At 51.4% G+C, this 12,804-nt stretch overlaps 1 protein-coding gene across 1 annotated transcript; it reads left to right on the forward strand.

Moving 5' to 3' along the window:
- Window positions 1,716–4,126, forward strand: LOC109126492 (uncharacterized protein At3g60930, chloroplastic-like). The gene is made up of 5 exons (XM_019230086.1): window positions 1,716–2,289; window positions 2,367–2,573; window positions 2,688–3,274; window positions 3,366–3,935; window positions 3,995–4,126. The coding sequence occupies exons 1-5, from the start codon at window positions 1,716–1,718 to the stop codon at window positions 4,124–4,126; spliced, it is 2,070 nt and encodes a 689-aa protein (XP_019085631.1).

Genomic DNA, 12,804 nt, shown 5'->3' on the forward strand with positions numbered 1-12,804 from the left:
TTAAAAAAAAAAAAAAAAAAAAAAACACAAAAACGATCATGTCATGTCATGTGATCCTTGCAACAACCTACACGTGTCAATGTCACTAGATAAGCCACGTCATCATAACGGAAGAAGACCTTTTCCATCATCCCCCATGCTTACCGGTGCATCAGGTAAGGTAACGTACACAACATTTAATTAGATTAGACGACGTTAAAAAGTATTGGTAACGTCACTTAACGCCGTTTCTCATGCTCCCCCGAACCCCCGAAGAAGAAGAGAGTTAGTTATTAATTATGGAGGGAAGTATAGTAACGGAATACCTGCCGTTTTAGTAGCGATAAAACGACACGCCAACTAAATCCGAAAGGCATGTGTCAGCGTCTACCTCATTTAGTCATCGAGACATGGACCATATCTCACTTTTTATAACTAATTTTATTTTTTCAAGAAAAAACAATAACATAACTAATGGAGTAAATATGGTTTATTTGTTCGATCAAGGTTCGGTTTTGGATTTGATTTCTAACAAGAAATATTCCTAATTTAATGTTTCTTTTTTTAAAAATAAAAAAAAATCATGTTTATATGATTATATTGTGTCACCTAATTTTAGGTTTTATTGAAAGCTGAAAGCATGTATTGTTTGGTATCCCCATAATGTGTTTTTTTTAATCCGTAATGTCGAATAGTTAAATGGCAGAGTTGATGAGAAATGAAAGTGGCAACAAACTGAGAGATCAAAAACGTTTAACCAGAAGATAAAGGAAACGTAGACTCTTTTCAGTTGGTGCCTTTTTTTTTTCTTGTTTCTGCCACGACAACGCCACTCGATCTTACGTATCTCATCTCTAACTTAATCTTAATTAGTTTTATTATAATTGTTGGGACTAGAAACAACAAGTAAAAGAATGATTTTATCGAATAAGATCTGGGCAGACTTTCGGTACAAATCGACTAGAAACAATGAAGAACAACGAACTGGATTTTGTATTGATTTTTTCTTTACTGATTTGCTCTGAGTTTTGTTACATGGCCTTTTCGTGTTCTCGAGCCGGATATTTAAACTAAAACCCTAGGCCTAACTTCTCCTCGATCTCCTCCGGCTATCTCGCACGTGACCCAACCGTGTAGATCACGACCTCCTCTTTGAATTGACCTCGCTCCCGGACTTGAGCTCTCCTTCCGGGCCTTAACCAGGCCCATAATCGTTACCGAGGCTTCCCTCTTAATGGGCCTATCGAGTGGGCCTTTGCTCGGCGAAACCCAACACCAACAATTGCCCCCCAGCCTTTTAACCTAATTTTGGGAGGGTTGAAAGGCGAATATCCAGAGAATCTTTCATGTCGTTTCGGTTTCGCGATTTGCCTCGGGAAAGGCTCAATGAATCTCGGCTTCCGAGATCTTCGTAATGATTACCCCTCTCTCCTAGGATCCAACGGTGGAGCCGAAAGGTTTGGACGGCTTAGATTAGAGGAGAGAGAGATTCGTGGGATTACAAAGAACGACGTCAATTATGACTTATAAGTCATAAGTCACACGTCTCGTCATAACCGCGCACTCATCCACTACTTCAAGGTAATTTTCCTAACCTTCTCTCCTCTGCTCAGTTATTTCTAAGTTTTGATTTTTAGGTTTACTTGCTCTACTACTTCGCGTTTTTCGTTCAATCCGATCTCGCCCGTTTAGGCTAGTTGATTTCACAGCTTTTCTTCTTAAAAACTTATTCCACCATGGCTCCACTCGAACTCTGGGGAAATCATATCCCGCCGATTACATCGGCCAAGCATCTCGCCGATCTCCGTCAGAAGCACGGAGTTCCTCCAAACGTGGAGATGATACTCCGTTCTGACGACCCGTTTTCTCCGGAGACCGTTCCGCCGGGTTTCTGCTGTGCTTATACTGTATATTTCGAAAAGTGCGGGCTCGTGTTCCCTATCCCGAGGATTATCTTCCAGATCCTCCAACGCCTTCGAATGGCGTTTCCCCAGATGTGTCCAAACTTTGTTCGGCATGTCATGGGGGTGTACGTTCGAGGTCGCGAACTAGGATTCGAACTCGGGGTCGATGACATCCTCCGGTTGTACCTCATCAAACACAACTCCGGGTTTCCCGGGACATTCTACACCTGTCGCCGCCGCAGCCCGGAGATAATTCAGGCGCTCCCGGGGAAGGACGACCGGTGGAGAGAAAAATATTTTTACTTCCGGGTTACTCCGGCAGCGGTGGGGGACTACAACTTTGCTCGTCTCCCCACCCAATGGGCCGTATGCGTTGGTCAGAATGACCCTTTAGTTCTTAGTTGTTGTTCGTTGCCGCCAAGATTACGGCGTTTATTTGTCGTACTAACTGTTTTGCCCCCCTTTTTTTTTGTTGCATGGCAGATTCAGAAGAACCTCCGAGAATACCAGCGACCCGAGAACTGATCGAGAGGCTACGAGCAGGCGAGGTCCGGTGGAACTCATTCACGCGTGCTCGTATAATAGCAGCCCTCAACGCCCCGTTAGTCCGAGACACCGCAGCTCCGGTCCCGCCGCTTCCTGCTAACCCAGCGAGGAGCGAAAGAGCAGACAACTCCCCCGCTCGCAGAGGTAATGGCTCTTTTTTTTTTGTTTTTTTTTTTTTACTTAATCTCTTATGCGCCAAAGTCATGCACGTAGGGGATCGCTCACCCCCTTGTTTATTTTTGTGCTGCTCGTGACCAGAATTAAGTTCTTCTTCGACCTCAACCCCGCTACGTACCATGGTTAGGAAGCCGTCACTCCGTGAACTCAGGGAGCAGTCGCAGCAACCCCGTAGGGTCCGAGCAGGCGATGTTGACGCCGCGCTGGCCAATGCCCTTCGAGCCGTTCAGCCCGCACCGTCTCGGGTAGTTAGCGAGGAGGTGAACCAAGCCCCCGTGATCTCAACCGGTCCCTCTGGTCCGGCTAAGGAGGTCATGCTCGTCAGCTCGCAGTCGACTCATGCCGAGCCGTCTCCGACGCCAAAAAGGGCTCGTACAGATAATCCCCGGATCCCCGAGACGAGGAGCCGCGAAAGCCGTGGAGGCTACCCCGCGGGTGGAAACCCAGAGGCTCCAGCTGGGGAGCCGATTCACTCAGGAAACGGGTCATCGTCGAGCCGCCCGTTCCATTGGAGGTTTGCTCACTCCCGAGACTCCCCGGCGGTAGAGGACCACCTGGGAATGGCGACCCTCTTCCGTCACTTGAAGACGGCTAACTGCCAAGTCCCGCTTGTGAAGGATCTCGTTGAGAGAGAAGCGTACATCGAGGCGATGGCGGCCCATGCGAAGGTACCGTTCCTTCTTTGCTCTTACCTTTACTCGTCCCTTTTCCCGCTGGGTGTAGTATGTTTATTTCTGTATTCTTTTGATCCGTTTGCAGTCCGTCGCTGCTGACAACAAGCTGATCGTGCTTTATGAGCGGAGGCTTAAGGATACCCCGCAGGCTGCTGAGCTCGAGAACACAACGCGGGTGGTTCACGAGCTGACAACGGCTCTCAAGGCTGCTCAGGAGAGAGAGGGAGCTGCAAACGGCAAGGTTGCGAGCTTAGAGGACGAGCTAACGTCCTTGAGGAGTATTCAGGATAAGCTCCTTTCCGTTGAAGCTGACCTCGCTTCCGCCCAAGATGCTCATGCGATGGCGGCAAGGGACCGGGACCTCTTGAAAACAGAGAACAAATGGCTGAAGGAGAAAGCCGAGGGCATCGAACAGAAGCATGCAGAGGCGACTCGTCAAGCTGTTCGTGAGGCCAAGGAGCGGATGTCCCAAGACTACCGGGCGGTGCTGGACTCGGTGAAGAGCAAGTGGGAGAGGAAGAAAGAGAAAACCGCGGTCGAGAGCGATCTCGCAGAGATCGAGTCCAACCTTCTTCTGATCAAGCAAATCGATGAGGGGAGGACATCGATTGCGGAGGAGGTGCAAGTTCTCGAGACGCAGCGGGCGGTCCTTGCGGTTAGGTCCAACTCCTTGACGGTGCGGACTTTTCGGTGAGCAAGTTGGACCTTCCCCAGATCTCGGAAGACTCGGTCGCGCCCATGGAGGTTGATGCCGGAACCGGGGTCCCGCGTGGTCTAGATGAGCATGGGAGCAATGCGAGCGTTGCGAAGGATCCGGAGGCTGGGACCGGGGAAGAGGACGTCTAAGTTATGGCGTCTTTATTTTATTTATCGTTTGGAACCTGCGCTACTTGCCAGAAAGGGCTTTTAACTCTTTTGCTATGACTTGCCCGGGGGGGTTTTAACCCAAGACTTTATTTCTTTTCGTTTTTCTTTTTTGGAATCAATTGCCTGGGGAGGCATTTAAACCCTTGTTCTTTGCATATTGTCTTTGTTAATTGCTTCAGATCGAAACGCGTGAGTTCTGATACGTACTCGGGGTATACGGACCTCTCCTAGGCAGGCCTATGGACAGCGGGAAATGCTTCCCGGACACTTATTTTGCGAACTCTGTAATATTCACTAAGAATTTGCTATTTGAGGATGAAGTCCTTTGTGGTTTTCCAAATTGGGTAGTGAAACCTTATTTATTTTCACGTGAGGTCGTGGAGTGCGGACTGTTAGCTAGAGCTGTGTTGACCTTGTTGTTTGTTTTTTTTTGTTTTTGAGGAGGTATTCGGAAAGGCTCGAAATAATTGCAAGACAGCGCGAAGTTCGCATGTGCTGTTTGGTGCTGCGGGCAGGTTTATTTGCAGGCAATTTCGTCGTGCATGTTAAAGAGAATTATTGTTTGTTGATTTGGTATGTTTGTGAGCGGTGCACCGGGTCATGGTAAAATTTCGTGTTTTATTCGGAAAGATTTTGCGGAGTGGATCGAGTTAGGAAGGTGGCTGCGCTCAGGATATTGAGCTGCCTACGTACCCCGTAAAGGGATCAAGCCAGGTCGTAGTTCGATTATTATGGATATCTTTTAAAAGTATTTTTTGAGATTCATGACATTCCAAGGCCGGAGCTCGGCTTTGTCGTTGCTCTCATTTTCGAGGCGATATACGCCATTGCGAACGACCTCGGTGATGCGGAAAGGTCCTTCCCATTTGGTTCCCATTTTGCCGGCGTTCTTTTCTTTTCTGTGATCGAACATTCGATGAATTACTCGGTCCCCGACGACGAAGCGCCGAGGTCGGATCTTCGAGTTATAGAAGCGAGCGATGGCATTTTGGTAATTTTGGACTCGCACGTAAGCTTGTTCTCTCTTCTCGTCGATGACGTCGAGATGATCTCGCAGTGCTTCACTATTTTCCTCCTCGTTCTCGGGGGAAATAGTTCGGCGAATATTGCCTATGGTCGCCTCTGCCGGTATTACGGCCTCAATTCCGTAGGCCAGGGAGAAAGCGGTTTCACCCGTGCTGCCACGCGGCGTGGTTCGGGTGGCCCACAGTACTCCGGGGAGTTGGTGTCCCAGCCAGACTTTGCGGCACTCAGACGGCGCTTGAGGCTGTGCAAGATCAATTTGTTGGCTGCTTCGGCCTGTCCGTTTCCTTGGGGGTACCGGGGGGTAGACGGGGTTAGTCGTATACCCCATGTGTCGCAAAACTTTTGGACCACGGCGGACATCAAGTTCGTCCCGTTATCAGTTACGATCTCGTAAGGGATTCCGTGTCGACATACCACGTTTTTCCAGAGAAAATCCTTTACGTGTTCACCCGTGATGGACTGGTAGGATTCGGCCTCGATCCATTTAGTAAAGTAATCGGTCACAACCAGTAGGTTAGTAACGCGTCGTTTTCCCGACTGTTCGAGGGGTCCGATGGCGTCCATCGACCACCGCATGAAGGGGTAAGGAGCGGAGACCGAGCTCATTAGCTCAGCGGGCTGATTGATCAGAGGTGCGTGTCGTTGGCAGGGATCACACTTTTTAGCGTGCTCGTCGCAGTCCGCGAGCATGGTCGGCCAAAAGTATCCTTGCCGTTTTATTCTGAGGGCTAGTGATCGTCCTCCGGAGTGGTTTCCGCAGGGACCCTCGTGGGCGTCCCTCATGATGCTAAGGGTTTCGTCCCCGTGCACGCACCTGAGATATGGCCCGGAGATACACCGCTTGTATAACTCATCGCCGATGATACAGAACCGCGCGCTCTGAGCTTTAAGCTTACGCGCTTGCCATCGGTCTTTTGGTGCGGTTCCGCTCGTGATATAATCGCGGATTGGGACCCGCCAGTCCGTTTCGGGTTCTGCTTCCTGCTCGTCTTCGGAGATAAGATCGTCCAAGAGCTCGTCGTCCCGATCAGGTACTTGCTCAGGTTCTCCCGAGTGGGGAGCGGATCCGTCCTGGACTTGGTTAATGCTATGAGCCTTAACTGGGATAGAGATACTCGGTTGGTCTATTCCCTCGACGGGTATGATTCGTTTGACCAAAGGGTCGGAGGTGGAAGCCAGTGCGGCGAGGGCGTCGGCGGCTGAATTCTCTCCCCGGGGAATTTTGGTGAGTTCGAATGTAGTGAACTGCTCAGCCATTGATCGAACGACTTGGAGATAAGCGCCCATCCGTTCGCAATTCGTGTCGTAGTTTCCATGGAACTGACCGGTTACGAGTTGCGAGTCACTGAATGCGGCGAGCTCTTTGACTCCCACACCCAGTGCCAGCCGGAGTCCGGCTATTAGGGCTTCGTACTCGGCCTCGATGTTCGAAGCTACGAACCCGAGCCGGAAGGACTGTTCCATTATTTCGTTGGTCGGGGATACGAGTCGGATTCCGATTCCGCACCCCTGTCTGGACGACGCTCCGTCCGCGTATAGCGACCACCTCTCGGAGGCGTTCCCGGTATTTTCGTTGGTCGCGGCAAGTTCGATGACGAAATCGGCGAGGACTTGCGCCTTGGCGCAGGTGCGTGGCCGGTATTCGATATCGTATTCGCTGAGTTCTATGGCCCATTTGGCTAATCTACCGGACTGGCTAGGACTGTGAAGGATGGTCCGAATGGGTTGGGACGTCATCACTACGATCGTGTGCGACTGGAAGTAAGGGCGCAATTTGCGAGCCGACATCACGACTGCTAGTGCCAGCTTTTCCATGGCGGGGTATCGCATTTCAGCGTCAACAAGGGTCTTGCTGACGTAATAGACGGGTTTCTGTTCCCCCTCGTGCTCTCGTACCAATACCCCGCTTACCGCAGAGTCGGATACGGCGATATAGAGGAAGAGGTGCTCCCCATCCGCAGGCTTCGAAAGGACAGGGGGTTCAGTGAGATACTTTTTTAATTCTCGGAACGCCTCTTCACACTTGTCGTCCCACTCGAATCTCCGATTACCCTTGAGCAACTGGTAGAATGGGAGGAAACGGTCTGTAGACCGCGCGATGAATCGGTTCAGGGCGGCTATCCGCCCCGTTAACCTCTGGACCTCACGAGTTGTCTTTGGTGAAGGCATTTCGAGGAAGGTCGCAATTTGTTTTGGATTCGCTTCGATCCCGCGTTCTGTGACCAGATACCCAAGGAATTCTCCTGACGCGACACCGAATGTGCACTTGGTCGGGTTGAGCTTCATTCCATACTGGTTTAGAATTTTGAAGCATTCTTCGAGCTGAGGAATGTGATCCTGCTCGCGCATTGATTTGACGAGCATATCGTTGATGTAAACTTCCATGGTTTTTCCAAGATGCTCGGCGAACATCTTGTTGACTAACCTTTGGTAGGTTGCTCCCGCGTTTTTAAGTCCGAAAGGCATTACTTTGTAGCAATAGGTGCCTCGGTCCGTGATGAACGCGGTCTTTTCCTGGTCAGCGGGGTCCATCAAAATCTGATTATACCCCGAGAAGGCGTCCATAAAGGAGAGAGTCTCGTGTCCGGCAGTTGCCTCGACTAGTCGATCGATATGAGGAAGCGGATAATTGTCCTTCGGACAGGCTTTGTTGAGATCTTTGAAGTCAATGCAGATCCGCCACTTCCCGTTTTTCTTTTTGACCACTACGGGGTTGGCTAGCCACTCGGCGTACTGGACCTCGCGGATAAACCCTATTTTCAATAGCCGATCCACTTCGTCGTTCACTGCTTTCGCCCTTTCGGGGCCGAGCTTACGACGCTTCTGTTTTATGGGTTTGTAGGTGGGGTCGACGTTGAGCTGGTGAGAAGTCACGCTAATGTCGATTCCTTTCATGTCCGATGAGGACCAGGCGAAAGTGTTATGATTCCGACCCAGAAATTGGATCAGGTCGCTCCTTATATTAGGTTTGAGATCGGCCCCGATTCCAACGCATCGTTCCGGGTGCCCTTCCATGATGGGGACCTGATCGACCTTGGTCATTATGGGTCCGCGCGAGGCGGGGTCTGTATGCTTAACGAGCTGTCTTGACTCCAGCTCGTCAGCGATCATTAATTGCTATTGAGCGGATTTTTTGATCAGATCGTAGCCGCTTCTGTAACATTGTCTTGAGGTTCGTTGACTACCGTAGATGGTGGCGATTCCGCCTCGTGATGGGAACTTCACACATTGGTGATACGTTGAAAGGACCGCCTTCATCCCATACAGCCAAGGTCTGCCGAGGATAGCGTTGAAGGGGGCGGGACGATCGACGACCACGAAGTCGACGAGACGTCGTACCCCACGGGCTTCCACTATGAGGGAAATGGTGCCTTTAGCTAAGGTCGTGTCACCGGCGAACCCGGTGAGCGGGGTTTTGGCCCCTTTCAGCTCGGAATCAGGATAACCCATCCGCCTAAAAGCATCGTAGAACAGGAGGTCGACGGAGCTCCCGGTGTCGATCATTATTCTGGAGAGCTCGCATCCCCCGACGTCTAACCTTACGATTAGAGCGTCGTCGTGGGGTTTATCCAGGTCTGCGGTTTCGCTTTCCCAAAACGTAATCTCGTAGTCCGGGTCCGAGCGGGGTTTCCGTTCACGGTGGTAACTATCGACCCTACGTTGGTAGGCTTTGATCGAATTGACTGAGTTACGACATAAGGAGGATCCCCCCGTGATGAAGTCGACTCTATGAATCGGATTCATCTCCTTGAAACATCGGGAGATGAGCGGGCGGAAGCTTGCGAGCCTCCGAGGAGCCGGAGGTGGGGTAAACACCGAGCCCGGGGAGGTATGGCAAAGGGAGAGTCCTTTGAAAACCAAGTCAATACGTTTCTTTGGGGCTGGAGGGGGGGAAGATCCCTCGGCCTCGTCGACCCTTTCGCGCTTGGCTGCGGCTTCTTTGGTACTGGCGTTGGCTTCCCTTGCCTTTTCTCCCTCTTTTTCGAGGTCGATCTCGCCGAGCTCTCCCGCTTCGTGCTTTCGCGCGAGGAGACGTCCCACGGTTCTGCACTCTTCAGTCGAGTGTCCGCGTATTTTGTGATACTTGCAGAATTTCTCGGGATCAAAGTTCGGGTTTTTTGCTTTGGGTGCGGAGTCAACCGCGAAAGCATGCAAACCAGACTCAAACGGCTCCTTCCGGAGAGTCTTTTTGGGAGGATTGTACGGTGCTTTTGATGACTTATGGATCTCGGCCAGAGCGGCCCGCTCCTCTTCTGCTCGGGCGAAATTAATCGACCTGTGGAGCGCGTCGTCGAGTGACGGGGGTTGTCGAACGGTGAGCTCTTCGCGGAATTTCGAGGTGTACCATAAGCCATGCCGAAGGGCTGCCAGGGCAACCTCGTCGTTTAAGTTTGTTATCCTGGCTTTGGTTGACTTGAAGCGATTGATGTAATCGCGGAGCGGTTCGTCCTTTTCTTGGACGAGAAGCCAAAGGTCTGATTCGGTCACCTTAGCTTGGAAGAAGACCGAATATTGTTTCAAAAATGCCGAGGCGAGCTGATCGAAGCTGTCAATGGAATTAGATTCCAGAGAGGCGAACCATTCCAACGCCGGTCCCACCAGGTTTTCGGCGAAGTAACGGCAGTAACCGGCTTCACACTCGTCGTCGGTGAGATAAGCTTTGGTTATGGCTAATCTGAAAGCTCGGAGGTGCGCTCCCGGGTCCGTTATGCCCGCGTATTCGGGAAGGCGAAGCTTGCCCACGTCGCGAAGGCGAACTTTCGCGATTCGGTCCGTGAACGGGGTGCGCCTAGTTTCGGCAATCACGCGATCGATGTCTGGGGCTGCGCTTGTTGCCAGGTGCACCTTTGAACGGATTTGGGCCATCTCGGCGCTTGCCTTATTCATATATTCGGTTAGGAACTGCGCACTGAATGCGCCGTTACTCGGAGGTCCGGGAAGACCGAGATCCTCGATCGCTGTTCCCCGTGACGTTCCATTTCTGAGTCCTCCTGGCAGGACTGGATCTAGTCTTGCCGAGGAGCGCTCCAGGATCCCCGAGATGCGGAGGTCCTGTTCTGCTGATCCGACATTCCCGGAAGGGGGATGCTCGTCGTGTCGCGAGCTCGCGTTGCCGTTTAAGACCGACGAGCTCGGAGCCCCGTTGTTCTCTGAAGGTGCGAAAACGGGTAACGTTCTGATCCCGGGTGGAGTAACGTGGACCGCTTCGAAGTCGAGGCGAGTCCGGGGAAATGCTCTCTCCGTGGGGTCAGTTAAAGCTGTTCCCGAAGAGTACGCGGTACCCTGATAGGGTCCGAGATTCGCGCGAGAAGCGAGCTCTTGTTCATGCCGATCGATTCTGTTCATGAGGGCCCGATTCGTCGCATCTTGACTTTGGGTCTTATCGATCAGAACGGCGAGCATTCCGCGAATCTCGGAGAGGTCGTTGGCGACGGGGGCCCCGGAGGAAACCACCGGCGCATGGTGCTGTCCGGGACGGCTCATTCCATTATTTTCTGAACGAGTCCATACCCGGGACTGATTCCTATTTCCTGCCAGAATCGCGGGGGCCGTGGGAATAATCCCGATGGTAACCCCTGGGTTTGTGCTACCGAGATTCTGAGTTTGGGCGGATCTCTGATGTACGAGACCCGACCCTCCCAAAATATTTTGGTTCGGTGCTTGATTGTCGTTAAGTGACGAGCTTGTCCCGGGTCTGACTGGGTCTGTGACCTCGTTATCGGACTGGGCTGACGCGGGTGCATCCTGGGAGGGTGCATTGATTGAGGTGGATCCGTGGACTGTCGCTAGTGGAGCAGCCTCTGGGATGATCGTGCTAGCAGTGGATGGATCCATTTCGCTGGAGTTCAACGTAGTCGATTTTTGAGAATAGAAAGACCTAAGTCCCCACAGGCGGCGCCAAATTGTTGGGACTAGAAACAACAAGTAAAAGAATGATTTTATCGAATAAGATCTGGGCAGACTTTCGGTACAAATCGACTAGAAACAATGAAGAACAACGAACTGGATTTTGTATTGACTTTTTCTTTACTGATTTGCTCTGAGTTTTGTTACATGGCCTTTTCGTGTTCTCGAGCCGGATATTTAAACTAAAACCCTAGGCCTAACTTCTCCTCGATCTCCTCCGGCTATCTCGCACGTGACCCAACCGTGTAGATCACGACCTCCTCTTTGAATTGACCTCGCTCCCGGACTTGAGCTCTCCTTCCGGGCCTTAACCAGGCCCATAATCGTTACCGAGGCTTCCCTCTTAATGGGCCTATCGAGTGGGCCTTTGCTCGGCGAAACCCAACACCAACAATTGCCCCCCAGCCTTTTAACCTAATTTTGGGAGGGTTGAAAGGCGAATATCCAGAGAATCTTTCATGTCGTTTCGGTTTCGCGATTTGCCTCGGGAAAGGCTCAATGAATCTCGGCTTCCGAGATCTTCGTAATGATTACCCCTCTCTCCTAGGATCCAACGGTGGAGCCGAAAGGTTTGGACGGCTTAGATTAGAGGAGAGAGAGATTCGTGGGATTACAAAGAACGACGTCAATTATGACTTATAAGTCATAAGTCACACGTCTCGTCATAACCGCGCACTCATCCACTACTTCAAGGTAATTTTCCTAACCTTCTCTCCTCTGCTCAGTTATTTCTAAGTTTTGATTTTTAGGTTTACTTGCTCTACTACTTCGCGTTTTTCGTTCAATCCGATCTCGCCCGTTTAGGCTAGTTGATTTCACAGCTTTTCTTCTTAAAAACTTATTCCACCATGGCTCCACTCGAACTCTGGGGAAATCATATCCCGCCGATTACATCGGCCAAGCATCTCGCCGATCTCCGTCAGAAGCACGGAGTTCCTCCAAACGTGGAGATGATACTCCGTTCTGACGACCCGTTTTCTCCGGAGACCGTTCCGCCGGGTTTCTGCTGTGCTTATACTGTATATTTCGAAAAGTGCGGGCTCGTGTTCCCTATCCCGAGGATTATCTTCCAGATCCTCCAACGCCTTCGAATGGCGTTTCCCCAGATGTGTCCAAACTTTGTTCGGCATGTCATGGGGGTGTACGTTCGAGGTCGCGAACTAGGATTCGAACTCGGGGTCGATGACATCCTCCGGTTGTACCTCATCAAACACAACTCCGGGTTTCCCGGGACATTCTACACCTGTCGCCGCCGCAGCCCGGAGATAATTCAGGCGCTCCCGGGGAAGGACGACCGGTGGAGAGAAAAATATTTTTACTTCCGGGTTACTCCGGCAGCGGTGGGGGACTACAACTTTGCTCGTCTCCCCACCCAATGGGCCGTATGCGTTGGTCAGAATGACCCTTTAGTTCTTAGTTGTTGTTCGTTGCCGCCAAGATTACGGCGTTTATTTGTCGTACTAACTGTTTTGCCCCCCTTTTTTTTTGTTGCATGGCAGATTCAGAAGAACCTCCGAGAATACCAGCGACCCGAGAACTGATCGAGAGGCTACGAGCAGGCGAGGTCCGGTGGAACTCATTCACGCGTGCTCGTATAATAGCAGCCCTCAACGCCCCGTTAGTCCGAGACACCGCAGCTCCGGTCCCGCCGCTTCCTGCTAACCCAGCGAGGAGCGAAAGAGCAGACAACTCCCCCGCTCGCAGAGGTAATGGCTCTTTTTTTT

Source organism: Camelina sativa, chromosome 9, assembly GCF_000633955.1.
Source record: "Camelina sativa cultivar DH55 chromosome 9, Cs, whole genome shotgun sequence".
NCBI classification, from domain to species: Eukaryota; Viridiplantae; Streptophyta; class Magnoliopsida; order Brassicales; family Brassicaceae; genus Camelina; species Camelina sativa.

Bases quoted from the DNA above. Each gene is read 5' to 3' on its own strand.
- LOC109126492 (XM_019230086.1), top strand. From the start codon at position 1,716: ATGGCTCCACTCGAACTCTGGGGAAATCATATCCCGCCGATTACATCG. The intron at 3,275-3,365 runs GTACCGTTCCTT...ATCCGTTTGCAG, and splicing joins CGATGGCGGCCCATGCGAAG to TCCGTCGCTGCTGACAACAA. The intron at 3,936-3,994 runs GTTAGGTCCAAC...GACCTTCCCCAG, and splicing joins CGCAGCGGGCGGTCCTTGCG to ATCTCGGAAGACTCGGTCGC.